Source organism: Alosa pseudoharengus, unplaced genomic scaffold (assembly GCF_046254945.1).
Source record: "Alosa pseudoharengus isolate Yale_2024_CS ecotype anadromous, Long Island Sound unplaced genomic scaffold, YU_APseudo_1.1 YU_APseudo_1.1_scf_12, whole genome shotgun sequence".
In the NCBI taxonomy this organism is placed as follows: domain Eukaryota; kingdom Metazoa; phylum Chordata; class Actinopteri; order Clupeiformes; family Clupeidae; genus Alosa; species Alosa pseudoharengus.
This window is the reverse complement of record NW_027468587.1, coordinates 7,332,587-7,343,504: the sequence shown is the minus strand read 5'-3', so window position 1 is coordinate 7,343,504 and position 10,918 is coordinate 7,332,587. Positions and strand designations below refer to the sequence as shown.

Below are 10,918 nucleotides of genomic sequence, written 5' to 3'. Positions count from 1 at the left end.
TACAGGAGGTGTTGTCTATACACACAGGCAATTTATTGCAAATGATCTCACAATGATCCACTGTTTTCTTACGCAGTCTGACAAATAACAAAGCAGGCAGCACGGCACAACTAACCCAAGCTTAGCTTAGGATAAACCAGGAGGGTCGTTTTCTGGGTCGCTCCACTACCCTCTTGTCCTTGTCATCTTCCCCTGGAGTCTCACCGTCGTACAGGATCACTGTCTCCATGGCTGGAGTGTTCAGGGGCTTACCCTCCATGGCAAATATCTGTTTGCGAATCTCTCCCGTCTCCCTACGCACCTTGGCGTAGCAGTACCCACACAGCGTGTGCTTTTGCTTTGGGTGGCCACACTCTAGACACGGCTCAATGTTTGTCTGTGGGGGAGACAAACAAATGCTTAGTGACCCTCACTTGGGAACAAGACATTACAAACAATATATTTAGATCAAATTGTATCTCAAATGAAACGATGCAAACTAGCAGGCAAACTCGAGCCATACGTTTCACACTATAGGTGATAATCTACAACAACAATTGTCTTATTTTAACAAGGAAGCATGCTGTGCACTGGCAATTCCAAAACGCACGAAAACCCTTTCACCCAGGGTTTGCCATATTATTTCACAATTAATTATAGAAATATACCGGTAACCTTCAAAAACTCTGAAATGGCTGATGCTAAAACTTCACCCCCAGCTCTGACATTGTTGTCACTGTCAGAGGCCATTACATCACACTGTGTAATTACTCTTAGCCATTAACAAGAGGTGTGCCATATAGCTGCCACTTGCAGGCACATTTATAAACATGGAAAAAGAAACCCCGGAGCTTGCTCATTGGCAAGGTCTCAAATGGAAGTGTCATACCTTCACTTTAATTAACTTCTCTGGTGCTCTTCTTCTTGTGCGGTTGATCTCAATTGTACGCCTCTTTTTTGGAGCAGCCATCCAGAATATGCTGTCCAGGAAGCTGGGTGCTGGATTCCCATCTTGCACAGGTTGGGGTAGAACACATGGACCATGAACAGCCAAAGCTGGAGCTTTAAAATCAAAATCACAGATTAGTTGGAGTATTCTTGTGTATTCAGTACATTTTGGGTGTCCAATTTTATAGATGTCTGTACGGGAATAATTAAATAGCTATGCTCCAGATACAGACTTATGACACACATTTCACATCATACACCAATGAGCAACATTATGACCACTCACAGGTGAACTGAATCTATCACCAGCCATCATGAGAAGACATGATCTTAGCGTGCTACCAAGCCTTTTACCATTGCCAACTGTGGGGGTTTGTTAGCCTAGAAATCTAGACGCACCCTAGCGGCTAGTCTAGCAACTCTCCGTTGGCTTATGAGCTCGAAAAATTTAACTTCTATCAGGCCAATCAAATCGTGTATAGAGTCGTTAGGCGGGCTTAACATAATGATTGATGGCAGAGTTGCAACGGTTTGGCTTGAATTACCTGCTACTTGAAAACAAAGAAGATGGATGTTGCTGTTGGCCAACAGTGTGACACGAGTTAAGCTTGTTTTAAGTTGGCAAAAGTTTGAACTAGCCAACCAGCTCCACTGGTGGGAAAACGCATGGGACTCAGCGCTGTCCTATTGCGTGCAGAGGGAATTTGAAAGACAACCGATTATCCCGCCCCTCGGACTGAGCACTTCGAACGGTGAGTGCCCAGACCCCACATTTTAATGTGGGTCTGGCTCGTCAGGCTAGGGGTTTGTAAGTTGTTTCATGTCTTTTCAGTAGTTTGATTGCTCGTCTTCATTACAAAACCCCTTACTGCTGCTTCAGTGAGGCCCAGATCTCTATTGCCAGATGAATCAGAACATCGCCAAAATAGCAGATGTTGTAGGGTGCTCCAGAGCAGCAAACAATAGTGGATGACGGAGCGGCAAAGCTTGATGCAGCGACAGGGTGTCCAAACAGACACTGGGGTGTTTGGTATCCAAAGGTCACAGTGAAGTCCATCATGTCTGGTCCGAACAGACAGATGGGCTACTGCGCACAGCTCACAACACACATTGCATCACACCATGCTGCACACAAGGATGCATGGCTAGCTGCAGATGAGGAGCAGCCGTGGCCTATTGGTTAGCGCTTCGGACTTGTAACCGGAGGGTTGCCGGTTCGAACCCCGACCAGTAGGCACGGCTGAAGTGCCCATCTAACCCCTCAGTGCTTCCCGAGCACTAATTCACAGATTAGGATACATGCAGAGACCAAATTTCCCTCACGGGATCAAAAGAGTATATTATATACATATATATAGATGAGACAGAGAGCTCATGTCATCCCTCTAATATACAGAGTGCTAACAATAGCCATCACACAAGTTTCAGAATTGGACGTTGCAACAGTTGCAGAAGGTTGTCAAGGTCCAGCTTTGTTACTTTACGTGGATGACAGGTGAGTGTAACTGGAGATGACAATAAGTTGCACTGTGTGGAGGGACATAGGTCAGAGGAGGGACTGTGTTGCACTGGGAAATTATCTGCTGGGAAATCCTGTGCCCAACATTCATGTGGATGTCCATTTTACACATCCCCACCTCCAGCTAGTGTACCCTTGAATTATATTTTAACACTGGTCAATGCCAGTGTCATCTTTCAAAAAAAAGAAGGCACACTGCCTTGCTGCACACAAGAAGGTTACAAGGACTTCCAAGGTGTTGCTTTCTCCTTGGAATCCATGTAGTGAAATGAGTCTACAGTGGTAGAAAGTGTTGTGGAGTCCATGCCTTGGCAGTTTCAGTGGCACTGTGGCAGACGACCAACAACATATTCATACGTTGCCATCTTCACTCATCAGTATATACCTGACTGGATAATTTGCTTGCTGTCTCAAACATAATTGTTTTTTAAATTGTTAAAGCTTTAGCATACATTTTAGTTACTCACTGCAATCAAGATAGGCCATATATCATATGCAATTACAGCTAAAAGCGGTAGCTAATTCAAACACAGTCATAACCAAACATTACGTCTCCTTATCTGGAGAGGTTAAGTAATACATTAGTCCTACTCTATATAACGTTATTGATATACAGGCTAGCTTGCTAATACTAATGTTAGCTAGCTAAAGTTATATCTGACTCACCGAAATTTCTGTCAAAGCCTGCAATGTCTGTCAGCGTAGCTTCAGCTCGTTGCAAAGACCGTCTGAGAAAGTTAAAAAGACCTAAAAGGCTCATTTTCTGACAGAGATATAGAAGCTTAACGACTAAAGAAGGATAACATGCGTCCACATCCTCACGGTCACACTGAATCTGTACAGCAAAACTATGACAGGTGGACTGCGGCTGCGCAACCAGACACAAGGCATTATGGACATCGAAGTATTCTAAAATTGTGTGTGTTTAAAAAAAACTGTGACTTTTGGCATTCACATAAAATACATGATATGCTGACAATACCAACAATTAAATATTAGGAAATCATTTAAACTCAATCTCAATATTGCGAGAAAAAATAAAACATATCAAAATCAAACATTGAAGGCAGTGGATTGTGAACTTCATTACCCAAGAGCCTCTCTAGCATGCCGTCAAAATCCCTCTGCCAATCGCTTGTATCAACCCCTTTGACGAAGATCAGACAACAGCAGCTACAGTGCAGACATGGCTGAAAGAGGTTACAGTTTCTCCCTCACTACATTCAGGTAGACAACTTAAAAGTTTCTTTTAACAAATAATACAACTACGTTATCACCTGCTTATGGAACAGGGTGATATATGATAGTGTAACAATGTTGGTGAACAACTCTAAACGCAAACCCAGAGCATGTTTCTGTGTACCTAGCTCGTTAGCCGCATTATTAGCAAGTGCAGAGTCACTGTCGGCCTGCAATTGTGCGATACAATGAAGTTCATCGCTAATTAGGAGCGGTAATTTTTCAGTATTTAGAATATAGTATTTCGTGTTTGGACTAATATATTTTACTAACTGGCATCATCGCTTTGTTCATTTGTCGACTAACGTTACAGTTTGGACATCAAATCCGTTGCGTGTCATAGCTAGCTATCTAGCTAACTTTGCTAGTTTCCTCACTTTGCTAGATTTCTGGCTGGCTTTCACTTTCAGTTACCTACACTACTGCTAGCTAGTTAGCCAAGATATACACAGAACGCACACATCTATGGGTATTGAACGATGCATTAAGTGTATATCATATAGGTTAACAAACTATATTCCCCGTTGGGCCCATTGTGTCTTATGCAAACGTGGTTTGAGGACGACTCGTCTACATCATTTAACGTTAACGCTAACTGTTACTTAAAACGTTAGTCAGACACTTAGTAGCTTAAGTCTTAATCAGATCATAACAAAATAGATTCATGTATATATTATGCATGCATTGTTTAATTGGTGTTTGTTTTTGTATTTTTCACCCCCAGCCCTTCGGGCAAATTGGTGCAGATTGAATATGCTCTTGCTGCTGTTGCTGCAGGAGCTCCATCAGTTGGAATTAAAGGTATTATTAAGTGGGGCAACATAAAAGAGATGACACATGAATCTCTGCAATAACAAATGACATCTGAAGCATACATTTGAAAGTGTTTATGTCTGATCAGAATGCCTTATAACTTATTTATTTTGGTATGGTGTACAACAGGAAAATGATTTATTAACCACATATCCCCCTTCCTTTAGCTGCAAACGGGGTTGTTTTAGCAACAGAAAAGAAACAGAAGTCCATCCTCTATGATGAGCAGAGTGTTCACAAAGTGGAGCCCATAACTAAGCACATCGGCATGGTGTACAGTGGAATGGGACCAGACTATAGGTACGATTGGCTTCTTAATGGATAACATAGATTTGATATTTATGAAATAATTGTGTGATGGTAGATTTACTACAGAAGTAGGATAAGCATTGATTGTAAACACTGCCATCACTATGAGTTGAGAGCCACCTTATAGTGTTCTTGATCTGTGTTCTTAAACGCTGAATTGTTTGATGGCAGGGTTCTTGTGAGAAGAGCACGGAAACTGGCCCAGCAGTACTTCCTGGTGTATCAGGAGCCCATTCCCACAGGACAGCTTGTACAGAGGGTGGCCTCAGTCATGCAGGAGTACACACAGTCGGGGTGAGTACTCTACCCAATGGCATTACCACTAGGCTCGTTTCCATTGTGAGCATTTGGGGTAAAACCTAGGAGGTGGGAACTTGTCCAGGAACATGCCCTCACTCGGTCCTCTCAGTCCTTGCGTTTCCATTAGAATTGAAGGACCCTGGTCAAACTCGGCAGCCTCTGGACGTCGCGTTACCGGGCCGTTCGTCTATAGGAAACACGCACAAACATTCCCGTTCCCGTAAAAATCAAGTTCCAGGTGCGGCAATGGAAACGGGCCTAATGACATGCTTTCTGAACTGACCAGAAATAGCCTAGTAATGGATTACACTACAGACTGATGAAGTATCTTTGCAACGTTTTTTAAATAAATCTGTATGAAGACATGTTTGTATAGACAAGAAGCAATTTAATTTGATTTAGAGTGAAATGTAACATTTTGTTTAAATCTTGACAATGAATTGTTTTGTTGTTGCTGGTGTTATTGCATCCCTTACAATCCACAATTATTCACTCATGATTGAGATCTCCTGTGATTCTGCATGTGCATTTCAAAACATTGCGACGTGGAATGCTACAAATAGCTGCTTAGGCCTATGATTGTTTGTGGATATGTCTTAGTGAGTTAGGAGTCCTCTCGACTACTGTTCCAGACTTACCTACTGTTAGCACTAAAATGCTTTGTGAATTACTCCTAGTCAAAAGAATTAGGAGTCCTAAAGTTAAGACTGACACGCCCATTATTTTTAGGAGCTTCTCCTAAATCCACCAGTAAGGATCCACTTTTAGCCTGTGAATACGGGCTCAGATGAATCTTACAGCCCATTGTGCTCTGATGTGTCCGTCTCCGTCTGGCCAACCTCCCATTAAAGCAGAGAGAGGAGTACAGGAAGTGCATCATAACAAAGGGACAAGACCCTAACAGCTGTAAGCAGGCTTGGAGAGGATTGAGAGGGAGTTGGAGGGTTCATATAATTTGTCTTTTTGTCTATCCTCCCTTTTTGTGAAGGAAACGAGGAAGGAACGATAGGAGGATTGAGGAATGAAGGAGAGACAAATATGAGAGATGAGCTGTCCTGCTTACTCACGCATCACTTTTAAGAGACATCAGTTACTGATGATGCGGCGCATCACCTCGTAGGCTAGAAAAAACAGACACGCATATAGCAGAGAATATAAACAGTGAACATGAGTGGTAGTTCATGATAATTCTTGCATATAAAGGTATTTTTTGATCTATCTACTAGTTTATTGTTGCAAATAAATCCCTACGAACTTGTTTGAAACTGAAAGTTGACAGACGTGGGAGGGAACTTTTTAGCTGGGCAGTTTGGACCAATGATTGCACAATTCTGACTGACTCGTGTTTCCTGCATGTATCGGCCTTCCACCTCCCTGATCTCTTCTCGGTCTTGCAATTAGATAAATGAGACCTCCTCGATGATGTCGAGCTTTGAACGATTTCCGGGGCACGAGCTCGAGGACTGAGGAGAGAGGCCATATGCAAATAGAGCTATAAGATGAACACAGAAAACTATGCAAGTTAAAAAAAATAAGACAAGTTCCCATGCTTTCTTGTGTTGGAATGTGTGAAAGTGTACAAAAATGTAAGGGATAGAGATTGTGTGGAGAGTCAGGTGCAATCGATTATTTAATAAATAAATTGATTTGAATTACGAATATTAATTCAAAGGTGATTCCAAATGAGTAGACAGAGACCATAAAAATAAAATAATACGGTATGATGGAATTAGCACTTCTGGAATCACACTTCTGGTATGACGCGTTTGATGTACTTCAAAGCCTCTTCTCCGCTTTGTGTGCAACCAATGGCTGCTCTGATGTGTATTTGAAATTGAGTAAACAAACACGTCTACAAACTTTGTTTACGAGAAAGAAGAGTTTACTCTACTTTTGAAAGGATTCTTTAAGAGCTTAATGTAATGGAAATGAGTGAACTGAGTGTGTCCATCCCAAATTCTCAAATGAGAACCTGGTTGGTGTCAGCCAGGGTATGGCAGAGACACTGTTGGGTTGAACATTTTGCTCTCTAATTGTTTGACCAGTATGTGTAAAACATAACAACATATCTTCCTACCTTAAGAACTGAATCAGCATTTCAATTCACTGTCTTCACTGTCACTAGCTTTATACAACCGCATACTTTTTAAGGTTAAAGCTACTTGTAGTTTAAGATCTGTCCCATAGATAAATTGGAACATTTAGAAAGGTGTGTCCTAGCTGCAAGATAATGATAACCATGCCCTGAAAAGCCTTTAATTGTAAGCATTCATGTTTGGTTACAGGGGTGTTCGTCCCTTTGGTGTGTCTCTCCTGATCGCTGGATGGGATGAAGACCGTCCCTACCTTTTCCAGTCTGACCCTTCAGTGAGTATTTGTGGTTCAGTTGACACCAGTTTCTTTGCTCATTTCATTGCACTGGCTGAAATGTTTAGATGCACAATACTACTTCATTGTGTTGCTGCTCACAAATGGATTTCAGTAAAAGAACACACCAATGAAAATGTAATCAAATGTAGGCCTACAACCAAATATTTTTTTGCTGGTGTTGGTAATTATGGAGTAGAAGTGTAAGTAAAGTAATTTTAAATGTTTGAATTATCAGCCTCATCAGCTGTAAATATATCAGAAATATTTAAGAATGTGAACAATGTTTTAACATCTTCATTGCATCTTAATTTTACAGGGTGCTTATTTTGCCTGGAAAGCCACAGCTATGGGGAAGAACTATGTGAATGGGAAAACCTTCCTTGAGAAAAGGTATTAAAACACTGAAGACCATTCCTTTCTCCCTGAAAATAGGGTAGTGTAGGGCGGTGTTTCTCAAACTTTTCCAGACCAAGGACCACTTAAAACCAATTTTAAAAAATCACAGACCACCTAGCTAAAGAAAAAACAGTAGACCTACTTCAACAGTATATTACACAATAGGCCTACTCAGTGAACCACCTTGCTTATTGTCTTTGCACCTTGCCTATTGTGTCAGAGGATTCATATGATTTAAACTAGCGTAGCTTACATACTGTAGGTAGTGTTGCAGAACTGTTTGGATTTACATGCAAAGTTCAATATTGCAAACAACACATCTATATTATATTTTACCACATCGGCTCGCGAACAACTTAGGATAGCTTGCGCACCACCAGTGGTCCCTGGACCACACTTTGAGAAACACTGACCTAGGGTAGGGTATAGTGTTGGTCATATTTAATTTAAGAGCATGGAACATACTACCAGCTTTTGTAAATAGCAGCACAAATTGGATTATACATTTTATGTGAATTAATTTATCGTATTGTCCCATCTGTAGATACAATGAGGATCTCGAATTGGAGGATGCCATCCACACAGCCATTTTGACTCTGAAAGTAAGTTCAATGCCTTCCTCTTTCAAGAGGATCTATAGCAAAAATATGAGGGTGTTTCTGCAACTGCGGTCACTTTTTATGCCCCTAAATATAAAGACAAATCGACCTATAAAATTTCATTTTAACCATCACAGAAAATCACATATAGTCGTTAAGATTTTAATGCAGAACGTGTTTATTTATTGTACAGTCGGTAAGCTCCAATATCCAAACAGGGTGACTATAACAGGGTTTTCCCTATTCAACAATGTAGCCTCATTAATAAGGTAATGTCAAGAAATATGGCACCTTGTGACACTGTAATGGGAAGAAAACATGAAGCCATATCAGCATATTAACCACCAAATTTGATCCTGTAATGTTAATTTTTAATGTTCTGTGTAAGCTAAATATATTTAGAATATATTTAGGGGCGGTGGTAGTGTAGTGGTTAAGGAGCTGGGCTAGCATGCAGTAGCCTGAAAGTTGTCGGTTCAATTCCCGGCTTCCACCGTTGTGCCCTTGAGCAAGGCACTTAACCCCAAGTTGCTCCGGGGACAATGTGATCCCTTGTAATATAGCTGACATATGTAAGTCACTTTGGTCAAGAAGTGTCTGCTAAATGTAATGTAATATGTAATATGTAATATAGAACTAGACCAACTGTCGACATTGAGCAATATGCTGTTACAGCCCCCTCAGAAGAGCTTAGCTGGAAAAGTGCTTAAGTCAGTGGCAGAATGCGTGCAAGAGATTTATACATAAGAAACGCCCGGATTTTGGAGTTGCTTTTTCCAAAGTGTGTACCTGGCTCCATGGGGTGTAAATGACAGACATAAGTGAAGGGCAGAATGCGCATAGGCTGAAAAACTCTTAGTTGCACACTTTTTTTGACTTACGCACCCTTAACGCACATGGGAGAATTTGCCCCCATGTGATCACTGGCTAATTTCTTTTGCCTTAGAAACCAGATTTGTTTTGCTTTGTTAAACTATGAGATTTAGTTAAGAGTTGCGGTAATGATAAGTAATGAACTATATTTGAATAGGGTCTAGAGCAATATTTCATTTGAAATGTCATTTTGCAATTGAATTAGCTTGTTTTATGTCTTTCAATGCTGAGACCTCAGGCGAGGGACATGTACAAAAGTGGTATTTGGACTCATAAAGACAATCTTATTAAATCAGATTTTCCTTACATAATATTTTAAGACAAGATGTGTAAGAATACAGAGCATATATTTAGCAACCAATATATGACACATTTTGAAAGAAATCCAAACTTTCAGTTCATGGTTACAATATTTTGGTGACCACACTTATTTTGATTGGAAAAACTAGGAACACAGTTGGTTTCTAATGTCATGCTGACTATTGTTTTACAGGAAAGTTTTGAGGGTCAAATGACAGAAGACAACATTGAAGTCGGCATCTGCAATGAGAACGGATTCAGACGACTCTCCCCTGCTGAGGTCAAGGACTACCTCGCCGCTATTGCTTAACTACTTGTGTGTAATATTTCATGTGATGGAACATTAATACTGTATTAACAGTTTCACAGCATTTTTATAACGTGAGTTTTTTTTTTTGTTGACAAAAAAATAAATAAATAAAATAAACTAAGTCCAGATGGTAAATAACTTTTTATGTATTTTTCATATGCAACACTGAACATGGGAGTGTGGTCTTTCCATCTAGCATACTAGAAGAGCAAGGCTTTAATAATCACATTCTACTTGTGCATGAAAATGGGATGCACAAGGATTAAAGCAACACCAAAGAACTTTTCCTCTGTTGCACGCACGCTATTTGTTTATCCAGCACTGGCTTTGCAAATAACGATCTCCACAGACAAGGTAGAATATGTTGCATGATTTTATGAAAGTACGATGTATTGCGACATCATATGCAAGTCAAATTTGTAGTTTCTTATGTCTCGTTCCATCGAACTACAGATCCGCTACCCGATCTGGCAAACTTAGTGTGGAGAGCCGCGAATACAGAAGTGCAGTTCAACCTGTTAGGAGTTGATGAACCACTGAAACGATTTTAGAAACATTATTTTAAGGTACAAAAAACTCTTTGGTATTGCTTTAACACGTCCATTTTTTTTGTATTTTTTTTAATCAAAGTATAGATAAACACGTGTAGATTCAACAATATTTTTTAGAATGTTGCCCTCATAGGTGTCAAAGCCAGGCCTGATAATTCAGCATACCCCAAGATACCCAGGAATATGTTTTTAATGCCCAATTTAATGTCTAAAGTGTGTAGGCTTTCACCACGTACATTCAACATTGCCAATGTGTTGGGCGGATAATCTTGTCCATTTATCTACCGCCGAAATTGTCCGGAAGAGCAAGCTTTTGAGGCTTGACGTGTCGACTGCCGAATGAGGGTTTGTCCTGTTTCAGCCAATTACATTTGATATCCGTGCGTCGTGCATTACGCGCCAAAAAATATAC

At 40.6% G+C, this 10,918-nt stretch overlaps 2 protein-coding genes across 2 annotated transcripts; one reads left to right on the top strand and one right to left on the bottom strand.

The window, feature by feature from the left end:
* Positions 1-9: 9 nt before the first annotated feature.
* On the bottom strand, positions 10-3,289 carry mrpl32 (mitochondrial ribosomal protein L32). Its single transcript, XM_076279954.1, has 3 exons — positions 3,113-3,289; positions 869-1,041; positions 10-376 (listed from the first exon to the last, which is right to left on the bottom strand). Exons 1-3 carry the CDS (start codon positions 3,204-3,206, stop codon positions 122-124), a joined length of 522 nt encoding a protein of 173 aa, XP_076136069.1. The 5' UTR covers positions 3,207-3,289; the 3' UTR covers positions 10-121.
* A 297-nt stretch (positions 3,290-3,586) lies between these two features.
* psma2a (proteasome 20S subunit alpha 2a) lies at positions 3,587-10,076 on the top strand. The gene is made up of 8 exons (XM_076279953.1): positions 3,587-3,673; positions 4,410-4,486; positions 4,666-4,798; positions 4,979-5,101; positions 7,393-7,474; positions 7,794-7,867; positions 8,418-8,475; positions 9,839-10,076. Exons 1-8 carry the CDS (start codon positions 3,633-3,635, stop codon positions 9,953-9,955), a joined length of 705 nt encoding a protein of 234 aa, XP_076136068.1. The 5' UTR covers positions 3,587-3,632; the 3' UTR covers positions 9,956-10,076.
* Positions 10,077-10,918: the final 842 nt, after the last annotated feature.